The sequence below is a fragment of the Anabrus simplex genome, chromosome 2 (genome assembly GCF_040414725.1).
Source record: "Anabrus simplex isolate iqAnaSimp1 chromosome 2, ASM4041472v1, whole genome shotgun sequence".
Classification (NCBI taxonomy): Eukaryota; Metazoa; Arthropoda; class Insecta; order Orthoptera; family Tettigoniidae; genus Anabrus; species Anabrus simplex.
This window is the reverse complement of record NC_090266.1, coordinates 630,668,840-630,681,853: the sequence shown is the minus strand read 5'-3', so window position 1 is coordinate 630,681,853 and position 13,014 is coordinate 630,668,840. Positions and strand designations below refer to the sequence as shown.

General features: G+C 39.2%; 1 protein-coding gene across 1 annotated transcript in view; it reads right to left on the bottom strand.

Annotated features, from left to right (window-relative positions):
• Positions 1-13,014, bottom strand: part of LOC136864289 (polycomb group protein Psc) — a 252,009-nt gene that overhangs the window by 19,801 nt on the left and 219,194 nt on the right. Inside the window, exon 5 of the mRNA XM_067141068.2 lies at positions 9,865-10,047. Within this exon, the coding sequence (XP_066997169.2) occupies positions 9,865-10,047 (183 nt within the window). The remainder of the gene's footprint in view (positions 1-9,864; positions 10,048-13,014) is intronic.

Sequence of the window (13,014 nt, the reverse complement as noted above, 5' to 3'; positions counted from 1 at the left end):
ACTCACACAGGTCACAGAGACAAAAATTGAGCAATTACCTTATCGGGTTCAGCTGGTGAAAGGCTTGTTTACAAATTACGCTCGGGAGGGAGGGGAACGAAATATTCAAGGCCGGCGCGCATTAGATAATACAGTTCCAAGGTTGCAGGAAAGACATTTTATCAGGAAATTAGCACCCAAGAGTTAGAAATCCAAACCTCAGAGACATTGTATCCTGTGTTCAAAACACGGCGGAAAAGAGACGTCAGTGTACTGCTGCCAGGAGTGTGACTTGAGTCCCTGTCTCAAAGAGTGCTTCGAACTCTATCACACGGAACTAAATTACTAATGAAATGTGAAACAATTACGTAATTATCTGCACGTACATAGTTCTGTCATAAGGAAGTCCAAATTTCGTGAAAATCGGGCTACTCTTATACTTGTAGTAACGCTTTAAGTGAATCGATGTATATCAGTCGCGCGTAGTTGAAATCTCATCCGGCCGCGGGGTAGGAAGCTATTTAAATGGCTGCGGCGCTGAGGGGTTAATGAAATCATTGATGTACTCCAAAAAAACAAACACAAATGTCAAGAATGCAAATTTCATAGATGGTACCGGGGGCACTAGAAAAACATTTAGAATATCTAATACAAAAGGCTTCATATTACATCAGTAACATGGACAGGAATAGCCGCCGCTCTTTTTCTGCCCGACAGTTAAACAGTGCACATTACATTCAAAATTAATCTAAATTTAAATTAAAGTTTGGCGTCTGGAGTAAAATGTAATTTCAAAGCAGCTGACGATATTTGATTAGCTTACACCATGGGGTTCGGTTTTACAAATAATTGTTTGGCGATGAGCACGTGGCAAAACGGACAAAACGTATAAAATCTCTCCTAAGACTAATAATTTTCCCACCAGAAGGAATGGAATGACGTTACCCATGATAAATTTTAGAAGACGATTCACACACATTAATGAATGACTATTGGCCATTGGGGCTTTATCCCATATTGAGCATGCTAATCGAATATCGCCAGCTGCTTTGGAATTTAATTTTAAACCAGACACCGAATTCTCATTTACATTTAGAGGAATGTTGAATGTAATGTGCACAGTTCAACAGCTGGGCAGCTATACAGTAGTCTTTTCCGTCCAGGAAGTACCAGATGACCAGTAAGACATTGACTGCACATGCACGCCTACTCCCTTTCTATCGCTCCTATCATGGCTGCTGTTTAGCGCTCTCACGGTTAAGGCAGGCTTGGGCTCAACAGTACGCGAGTGCATTAGCCAATCAGAATGCTACATTTTTCTTTAATAACTAAAAAGTATACGGCAATAAATCTTTATGCTTTTAAAGACCCCCTGCAAATCTACAGGCCAAGATCTTTGGTCAGAATGCTTTATGATGTCCATTGGTTCAGCCATTGTCTCAAAATTGATGCAACAAAAATCAGCCTAGTGTTTTAAACATATGGATAATAATAATAATAATAATAATAATAATAATAATAATAATAATAATAATAATAATAATAATAATAATAATAATTGGGGTAGGGCTCTTTATCAGGAATACCATTGCACGCAACATAGTTTCCGTTAGGCACGTAAGTGAGCGAATGATGTGGGTAGATTTGTCAGTGGGAGGAATTAGGACGAGAATTGTGTCCGTGTATTCACCATGTGAGGGTGCAGATGAGGATGAAGTTGACAAGTTTTATGAAGCATTGAGTGACAGCGTGGTCAGGGTGAACAGCAAGGATAGAATAGTGCTAATGGGCGATTTCAATGCGAGAGTTGGGAATAGAACTGAAGGATACGAAAGGGTGATTGGTAAATGTGGGGAAGATATGGAAGCTAATGGGAATGGGAAGCGTTTGCTGGACTTCTGTGCTAGTATGGGTTTAGCTGTTACGAATACATTCTTCAAGCATAAGGCTATTCACCGCTACACATGGGAGGCTAGGGGTACCAGATCCATAATAGACTATATCTTAACAGACTTTGAATTCAGGAAATCTTTTAGGAATGTACGAGTTTTCCAGGGATTTTTCGATGATACAGACCACTATCTGATCTGTAGTGAACTAAGTACCTCTAGGCCTAGGGTAGAGAAAGTGAAATCTGTCTGCAAACAAATAAGGGTAGAAAATCTCCAGGACGAGGAAATTAGACAGAAGTACATGGATATGATTAGTGAGAAGTTTCAAACAGTAGACAGTAAGCTCGTTCAGGATATAGAAAGTGAATGTGTGGTATACAGGGATGCTGTAGTAGAAACAGCAAGGGAATGCCTAGGAACAATTGTGTGTAAAGATCGGAAAAGGCGAACATCTTGGTGGAATGATGAAGTGAGAACAGCCCATAAACGTAAAAAGAAGGCTTATCAGAAATGGCTCCAAACAAGGGCCGAGGCAGGCAGGGATTTGTACGTAGATGAAAGAAACAGAGCGTAACAAATATTTGTTGAATCCAAAAAGAAGTCATGGGAAGATTTTGGTAATAACCTGGAAAGGCTAGGTCAAGCAGCAGGGAAACCTTTCTGGACAGTAATAAAGAATCTTAGGAAGGGAGGGGAAAAGGAAATGAACAGTGTTTTGAGTAATTCAGGTGAATTCATAATAGATCCCAGGGAATCACTGGAAAGGTGGAGGGAATATTTTGAACATCATCTCAATGTAAAAGGAAATCATCCTGGTGGTGTTGCGAACAGCCAAGCTCATGGGGAGGAGGAAAATGATGTTGGTGAAATTATGCTTGAGGAAGTGGAAAGGATGGTAAATAAAATCCATTGTCATACGGCAGCAGGAATAGATGAAATTAGACCTGAAATGGTGAAGTATAGTGGGAAGGCAGGGATGAAGTGGCTTCATAGAGTAGTAAAATTAGCATGGAGTGTTGGTAAGGTACCTTCAGATTGGACAAAAGCAGTAATTGCACCTATCTATAGGCAAGGGAACAGGAAGGAATGCAACAACTATCGAGGTATCTCATTGATTAGTATACCAGGCAAAGTATTCACTGGCATCTTGGAAGGGAGGGTGCGATCAGTCGTTGAGAGGAAGTTGGATGAAAACCAGTGTGGTTTCAGACCACAGAGAGGCTGTCAGGATCAGATTTTCAGTATGCGCCAGGTAATTGAAAAATGCTACGACAGGAATAGGCAGTTGTGTTTATGTTTCGTAGATCTAGAGAAAGCATATGACAGGGTACCGAGGGAAAAGATGTTCACAATACTGAGGGACTATGGAATTAAACGTAGATTATTAAAATCAATTAAAGGCATTTATGGTGACAATTGGTCTTCAGTGAGAATTGATGGTAGAATGATTTCTTGGTTCAGGCTACTTACAGGGGTTAGACAAGGCTGTAATCTTTCACCTTTGCTGTTTGTAGTTTACACGGATCGTCTGCTGAAAGGTATAAAGTGGCAGGGAGGGATTCAGTTAGGTGAAAATGTAGTAAGCAGTTTGGCCTATGCTGACGACTTGGTCTAAATGGCAGACTGTGTCGAAAGCCTGCAGTCTAATAGCTTGGAACTTGAAAATAGGTGCAATGAGTATGGTATGAAAATTAGCCTCTCAAAGACTAAACTGATGTCAGTAGGTAAGAAATTCAACAGAATTGAATGTCAGATTGGTGACACAAAGCTAGAACAGGTCGATAATTTCATGAATTTAGGTTGTGTGTTCTCCCAGGATGGTAATATAGTCAGTGAGATTGAATCAAGGTGTCGTAAGGCTAATGCAGTTTGCTCGCAGTTGCGATCAACAGTATTCTGTAAGAAGGAAGTCAGCTCCCAGACGAAACTATCTTTACATCGGTCTGTTTTCAGACCAACTTTGCTTTACCGGAACAAAAGCTGGGTGGACTCAGGATATCTTATTCATAAGTTAGAAGTAACAGACATGAAAGTAGCGAGAATGATTGCTGGTACAAACAGGTGGAAAAAATGGCAGGAGGGTACTCAGAATGAGGAGACAAAGGCTAATTTAGAAATGAACTTGATGGATGAAGCTGTACACATAAACCGGCTTCGTTGGTGGGGTCATGTGAGGCGAATGGAGGAGGATAGGTTACCTAAGTGATTATGGACTCTGTTATGGAGGGTAAGAGAAGTAGAGGTAGACCAAGACGACGATGGTTAGATTCGGTTTCTAACGATTTAAAGATAAGAGGTATAAAACTGAATGAGGCCACACCACTAGTTGCAAATCGAGGATTGTGGTGACGTTCAGTAAATTCACAGAGGCTTGCAGACTGAACGCTGAAAGGCATAACAGTCTATAATGATAATGTATGTATGTATTCAAACAACGGTCGGTGCTCCTGCATATATCTTACCAATTATGAAAACCATTGTTTCAGCATTACAGTTGCCCTTGTTCCTTTGACACTGATTGGCCCATATCTGAGCCTTACCAAAGTGTTTTCTGAGCCATGAACAACTCGTCAACATGTCTCCAAGTCCCGTGGAATTGGCAAAAGCAGAAGTATTGGTGAATGATGGCCGTAGATACTGCTATGTAGCAGAGGTTTTGAATGCGTCTCCTACAGGTATTAGGCTGTGAACAGTTTTCAGAATTATCACACCTACTACAGGAAATCTGGTTCAGGCCATCCTAGGTGCACTTCTGCCTTGTAAGATCACTCTTTTGAGGCTACAGATGTTGAGAAACCGACATCTTACAGCGGTTAAGGCTCAAATTAGTCTGATGTACCTAGACCCACAACATATCTGTGATTGAGAACACAGTCAGAAGGAGCTTCCACAAGGCAAAAGTAGCCTCTACAAAACCAGCCAGAGAACTAGTACTTCCACCACAACACCGGCGGGACCACCTTCATTTCGGACAAGTGCATGAACTTTGGACCGAGAATAAGTGGCGACATGTACTCTTCAGTGATGCATCTAGATTCAACCTGAAGAGGTAGAATGTGGAGAAGGGCAGGAGAATGCTTTGCCCCCTGTACCCTTGCCAAGATTACACCATTTAGAGGTGGTTCCATGATGGTGTGGGGTAGCATAAATTCAGATAACCATGCCCATCTTGTACTCATTGAGAATGTCTTCCTCACAGCACACAGGTATGTTGAGGAAATTCCCATTAATCAACCATCTGCATTCCCTTTTGATGGAAACTTTGTTCTTATGCACGATAATGCAAGACCCCATGCTGCTCAGTGTGTCACAGAGCTTCTTCGAGAGTCCAACATTCCCACTCTGGACTGGACAGCCAGGAATCGCCCAGACTTCAACCCTAATGAGATAGTGTGGGACAGGATTGGTCATCGCCTTTTGCATTGAGTTGTCAACAATCTGGCTGAAGTGAAGGAGGCAGTGCGAGAAGAATAGGAGAACATACCACAAGAGAATATCCAGGGCTTGATCAGGAGCATGCCCAGAAAACTTATGGCAGTAATTGTAACCGGGGTGTCAATACCTCTTACTGATCACACAATCAACACCCAGAAAGTTTCTGGTATATTTCCTTAAACTTACATCATTTAAATCAATAAACTTGGTCATTAGAATATCTATCAATTCAGCTTCTTTAAATAAAAAAAATAAAAAAAATTGTTTGTTGTTGTTGTTGTTTGAGTCATCAGTCTGACGGTTTGATGCAGCTCTCCATGCCACATGCCCCCCTATCCTGTGCTAACTTTTTCATTTCTATTTAACTGCTACATCCTACATCTGCTGTAATCTGCTTGTCATATTCATACCTAGGTCTACCTCTACTGTCTTACCCCAACACTTCCTTCAAAAACCAACTGAGCAAGTCCTGGGTGTCTTAAGATGTGTCCTATCATTTTATCTCTTCTACTCATCAAATTTAGCCAGATCAATCTCCTCTCACCAATTCAATTCAGTATCTCTCCATTGGTGATTCGATTGATCCATCACACCTTCAGCATTCTTCTGTAATACAACATTTCATAAGCTTCTATTCTCTTTCTTTTTGAACTAGTTATCATCCATGTTTCACTTCCATACAATACCACGCTCCAGATGAAAGTCTTCAAAAACATCTAATTCCATGTTCAACATGAGCAAATTTCTTTTCTTAAGAATGGTCTTCCTTGCTTGTGCTAGTCTGGATTTTATGTCCTCCTTACTTCTGCCATAGTTAGATATTTTGCTACCTAAGTAACAATATTCATCTACTTTCTTTAAGACTCATTTCCTAATCTAATATTACCTGCATCACCTGACTGACTGCACTCCATTACTTTTGTTCTGGACTCACTTATTTTCGTCTTGTACCCCTTACCCAAGACTGTCCATACCATTCAGCAGTTTCTCCAGATCTTCTGCAATCTCAATATCATTGGCAAATCTCAGGGTTCTGACCTCCTCCCCTTCGATTTTGATTCCCTTTCCAAATTCCTCTTTGCCTTCCTTTACTGCGTGTTCTATATAAACACTGAAAAGGAGGGAGGACACTCTGCAGCCTTTCCTCACTACTTTCTGGATTGCTGCTTCTTTTTCAAAGGCCTCGATACTGATTACTGCAGACTAATTTTTATACAAATTGTAGATAATTCTTTGTTCTCAGTATCTGATCCCGATCACCTTCAGAATCTCAAATAGCTTCGTCCAATCAACAATATCGAATGCCTTTCCACCATGTATGTGGGTTTGTCCTCCTTAATTCGATATTCTAAGATCACATTAAGGAGTGAGGGTAATTGTTTCCACCTATTCAATACTACAACTTATACTAAAAATGTTTTTGACATTAAATTCTAAGATCAGATGTAAAGTCAGGATTGCTTCACGTGTTCCTACATTTCTCCTGAAGCCAAACCAATCTTCTCTCAACTCAGTTTCAACTTGTCTCTCCATTCTTCTGTAAATAATACATGTTAAAATTTTGCAGGCATGGGATACTAAATTAATGGTGCAGTAGTTTTCACACTTTTCAGCACCACCTTTCTTAAGAATATCTATAACAACATTCTGCCAATAATCAGATGGCATTTCTGCTGTCTCATACATCTTACACACTCGCCATGCTGGTTTCTCCTAAGGCAGTCAGTAATTCAGAGGAAATGCCATCAATTCCAGGTGCCTTGTTCCTATTTAGGTCTCTCAAAGCTCTGTTGAAATCTGACCTTAAAATTGGGTCTCCCATTTAACCATCAACAGCCTCTTCTTGTTCCAATAACAGATCATCTATGTCTTTACCTTGATAAAACTGTTGGATATATTCCTGCCATCTTTCTGCCTTGTCCTCCTTCCCTACAAGTGGTTGTCCATCTGAGTTCTTAATATTCATACATCTAGTTATCCTTTCTTCAAAGGTTTCCTTTATTTTCCTGTACGCAGCATCTATCTTTCTTAGGACCATACAGTACAACCTTTAACATCCTTGCACTTCTCCTTCACCCCTTCTTCCTTAGCTGTTCTGCACTTTCTACCCACTTCATTCTTTAATCACCTGTATTCTTTCTTTCTATCATTTTTTTTTTTTGCATTCTTGTATTTTTGCCATTTGTCAATCAGGTCTAATATCTCGCAAATTATCCACTGATGTTACCTTTCTTCCAAACCTTCCTTCAGCAGTCCTACTAATCTCATTCTACATGACTGTCCACTCTTCATCTATTGTGTTTCCAAAAGCCTTTTCATTTAGTCCTTGTGCAACATGTTGTTTGAAACAATCCTTCACTCTCTTTCCTTTCAAATTATCTAGATCCCATCTTCTTGCATTTCTTCCTTTGTTTAATTTCTTCAACTTCAGAGGACATTTCATGACCACCAGGTTGAGGTCAGAGTCCATGTATGCTCCTAACAATGTCTTGCAATCCAACACCTGGTTTCTGAATCTCTGCCCAATCATTATTGAGTCTATCTGATGCCTGTGTCCCCAGGTCTTGTTCACGCGTACAGCCGTCATGTTTGAACCAAGTATTAGCAAGTATTAAATTGTGATTAGTGCAGAATTCAACTGGCTGACTTCCTCTTTTATTCATTCGTCTCAGTCTGAATTCTCTGAATGGTTTCATATGGAATGGAAATAACAGAAATTGAAATCAAGCTGGAAAGGTGAAGAACGTAAAGTGTGCTAGGATATATAAACCTAGGGAGTGTTATTCGGACGACTCATTAGTTTAGAGCGAGGATTTATAGTATTCCATTTGCCACAACTGTCTTTAGTGTATCGTGCTGTCAGTTGTATTTGTAAAGTTTGAGACGAAGTGTTATTACATTTTATTATGCCAGTAGCTAAAAACTGTTGTAAGACAGTCATGTTGCCTGTGTTATTTATTCATGGTATAAGTGAAGGATGGACTGTGGACTTGGTCAGAACTTGGTCGCAGTACTGAAATGAGTGTACCGGTACACGAAGCATGAAGTATGGTTGATAGGGTGAAAGTTTCTTCCTAGGTGTTAATATAAGGAAAGATCTTCATTGGGGTAATCACATAAATGGGATTGTAAATAAAAGGTACAGATCTCTGCACATGGTTATGAGGGTGTTTAGGGGTTGCAGGAAGGATGTAATGGAGAGGGCATATAAGTCTCTGGTAAGACCCCAAATAGAGTATGGTTCCAGTGTATGGGACTCTCACTAGGATTACTAGATTCAAGAACTGGAAAAAATCCAAAGAAAAGCAGCTCGATTTGTTCTGGATGATTCCCGACAAAAGAGTAGTGTTATAAAAATGTTGTAAAGTTTGGGCTGGGAAGACTTGGGAGAAAGGAGATGAGCTGCTCAACTAAGTGGTATGTACAAGTTATGAATCTCAGTTTTTGGTCCGTATTGAGCTTCAACCTCCTGAGTTAAGGCTACAAATACAAACATAAAATACACTAGTGCACGCATTTTAGACATTTGATAAATGGCCAAGTGTATTTGGAATAAAAACTAGTAGGTCACACAATTAATGACACTTAAAATGATTTCACAAGTGCACTTGTGTCGAACCAAAGATGACGTAAAAAGCCATGTCTATTAGTAGTCCCATCATGGATCATGGTAAAATATGCATTAAAAGGAAATATTACAGTAGTGATGCAGATAAAATTGGTTAATTGTTGATATGCCTATAAACCAAAAGCAAATTAATTTTGGTTCTACATCAAATTCTATTCCTGGCCACTAGACTCCTGAAGTTCTGAAAAATAAACAAGTAAGTTTAAACAGCAGGGTATACATATCATTTTTTCACCTCACTCCACTTTATTATGAGGGTAAATTTGTTATACTATGATTTTACATTATTCTTATCAACTCTTTTCTCCCCTTAGCACAAATCTTAAATGGACATTACCGCTCGGAACATCTTGTATCACTCTTCTCTCTCCGCGTTCCTTCCCGCTCCACCAGAACCAAAGACCTTCTCCACATTCCCCACACTCAGCACTCAATATTTCAACGATCTTTCCCAATCCGCCTCCCAACACTCTTTAACAATATTAATAAGAGACAAGAGCTTGATATAGCATCAAATAAAAGTGTATTCGAGAGGTGTGTAAATAGTATCTTAAAGATAAGTTGATGTGAAGGGATTATACCGCCATCTTGACCCACGACGACTTGGCTATGAACATGGACATTCTCATGGTTTTCGATTTGGACAGTTATTAGCAGGATGTGTACCTGATCTTGTTATATTTTGTTATGTTTGTTATATTTTATTATGAAAGTTTACGTTTGTTAAATAGTCTGTTGACAGTGCAAGTGAAATTTGCTCAGTGTAGCTGTATCTTGTGCTTCGTGAATAAATAAATAAATTCTACTCTTTGTTCTATTATTTCACAAAATAATAGTAAACTAAACCTTAGAGGAAATAAAGATTCAAATTAAACAAATTTTACAATGATATGCTATTACTTATCACCTCCTTGGTCAGCTGATACTTACTCTCCTCCATCTATAAATGTAGGCAACATCCATCAATGTAAAGTTTTCACAAAGAGGTTCATCCAAGTACAAAATATCAACCTGATGGTCCATATTCAGGCCAAATTTTGCCCGGATTAACTTCTGAAGGTGCAATATTGTAACAGCAGCAGGGCAACGCAGGTACCGTCGTTTAGGGCACTCCTGAAAAAAAATTCATAAAACATGAAGCTGTAGGTCATATTTTGAAGGTAATGTATATGAAGGCAGATTAAGAGGAGTTTAAATGACAATGTACTCTGCAAATTAAGGTTAAGCAAGAGTGTTAAATCAAAACATGAAATACACCGAATATACACAAGGTATTATAAAAAGTGGGATAAAACAGGCTGACATATTTTGTTCATAAGCTGTACAAGCTGCAATAAATAGGTACAAAATAATAAAGAGGATGTTTTTAATGAAGGAAGCGTGAACATATTGGAAATGCTGTGTGTAAACAGAAGCTTACAAAGTGGAACCATGCAATACGAATAGAGGATGTTCCAATATCCAAGAGACTACAGTACCTTCCAAAAATGGAAAGCTGTTTCTTTGTAGTCAATGACACAAAAATAACAGTGCAACATTGTTGGATAGCTTTGTTTGCACTTACTAACAAAGAACAATGTTTCACATTCTCCCTTTGAGGTTGAGCTAAGAAATGCAATGAAAATCTATCTGATAAAGACAGCAAGCATAGATTTGTACTTGTACATTTGTTTAAACAGAAAATAACAAAACAAGTAATGTAAATGGGATGCTGCACCATGATACAAACATATTAAAAGTATTACAATACAAACTACCTAGCTAAAAGGATGCCGTATGTATGCATGTGTCAGAGATTTGCTGCATAACAGCATTTTAGATTAGTAAATATAAAGTGACAATACTTTGACCTAAAATAAGTGCCTTTTATGCCAATGATACCTGCATAGAGCACTGCACAATTACTACAGAAACATGCATGCTCGCCCTCTCAAGCTCCGGTCTAGGTGGCACTCGATAGATACATCAAAGTGAAACAGCTTCATGTTTGGAAATTACACAATAAAGGTATACTCACAGTAAAATGATGCATTAATTAAGCATAAATATGAGGGTAAGTCAAAATGTAAGATTCCCTCTTTTGCTGTTCTGAATGAAAGGAACGGAGTCCGTTTCAACTTACGTATCAAATAGTTCGTAGCCACATCAATAGAATCCACATGGGTGCAAAAGTTCATAAACAAGAACAATGGCATAGTGCCAGTTGCAAAATAGCAAAGTTACTAAATGAGTGTCATGGAAGGAGGTCCGTAGGATGACTAGTTTTCCACAGAAAGATACAGAGCCTGTCAATATTCATAGGAGATTAGTGTTTGTATACAGACAGAAATTCATGTCTAACAAGTGCAGATGAATTTGCAAAGGATAGAACAACTGTGAAAGTCAAAGAGTGGAGTGGTCGTTGATCAAAATAAGATGCATTCGTTATTGCCATTGATGAAATGGTGTGGGAGAACAAATGTGAAATGCTGAATCATACATAGGGGTTTACCAACCAGGACACCACCTACTATTGTCAGGGAAGGGAGACAGTCATTTTACACTATGACAAATGCTTAAAATACTTTGGTGAATATGTCGAAAAATAAAGGTGACGTCGAAATAAAGCAGTGTTCTTTATCTTGATCTGCATTTACGCATTCACCTATAAAACATTAGGGAAACTTACTTTTGGACTTACATTTGTATTATTTCTCTGATAAGGTTTTTTTTTTTTTTTTTGCTAGTTGCTTTATGTCGCACCAACACAGATAGGTCTTATGGCGACGATGGGACAGGAAAGGGCTAGGAGTGGGAAGGAAGCGGCCGTGGCCTTAATTAAGGTACAGCCCCAGCATTTACCAACAAAAATGAAAAACAAACCAGATCATCAAAGACCTTAGAGGTTAGGAAATCTGCCAAGAATTTGCAAATACTTCTTGGATGCTTTTATAATAAATCCCAATGAAAGAGTAACGTTACACCTAAAGTGCACAGAGTAAGGTCAGTCTACAGCTAGATAATGGCAGAAATGCTTCAGGACATGGAAATATTCAGAAAAAGTTGCACAGAATTGATAGTAATGTAATTTGGGACATTATAATAGAGTAAAAGGAAGAGAACCACACAAATAATTGTACAATGTAAGGAAATCGTAGGAGAACTTTGAATATAATCAGAAATAAGTTTCAAGCAAACACTGGAATGTATGAATATTTTAAGATGCATTGGGACAAAAAGGAAATGAACAGAGTAAAGCATGTGAGGTAAGCTACTAGCTCTTATAGTAGGATGGACAGATATGAAGAATGTCTTGGAAACTTGCTCAATACAACAGGACTGCATTCAATTTACACTTCTGAAAACTGTTTTCTTTTTTCTTACATTTTATTTTTTGTTGCACTGACAGATAGGTCTCTATTCTTTTGTATGGGTCTGCCTTGTCAATACTCACAAGTATAAACTCATATTCATTATTTACATAATTATATGCGGTACATGTTTCGGGAACGCTACCATTCCCTTCATCAGCCACTATTATAAAATTCACTTAGCATGTCTAAACCCTTACATTCTTGCTTGTCCTTAAACAGTTGTCTTAATATTAACTCTTTGACAATATTTCAAGTAAGTCCAACTGTGCTTAAAGTGGCTTGTTAAAACTGATGATTGATATGACTCTTGATGTAATTTACACTGCCCCTTTAGTGCAGGGCCTCTCAGGGTGCATGCGCGTGGTGCACGCACTGTGCACGGTGCAAAAGACTACTTCGCTTGGCTGACCAGAGTGCATACCCCCACTCCTCGATTTGGAGCATTAGTGCTTACTCTCTCTTTCCTCACGCCTGTCTCACTTGCTCCCCCTGTCTCTCTCTGCCCCACTTGCTCCGTAGCACTCCAAATCCAAGCTGAGTTGAGTCGAGTAGAGCCGAGCTTAGCCGAGTAGCCCAGAGACGAAGCGTTGGTCTGAGTCGAGCCGAGCGGCACCGACGCACAGTGAACGGAGCTCTTGCGCCTCGATCTGCACGCGTGAGATTTTGAGTGTTTGAGAGGCCCTGCTTTAGTGTGTTAACTCCTTATTGAATGGAGCATTCCAATGAC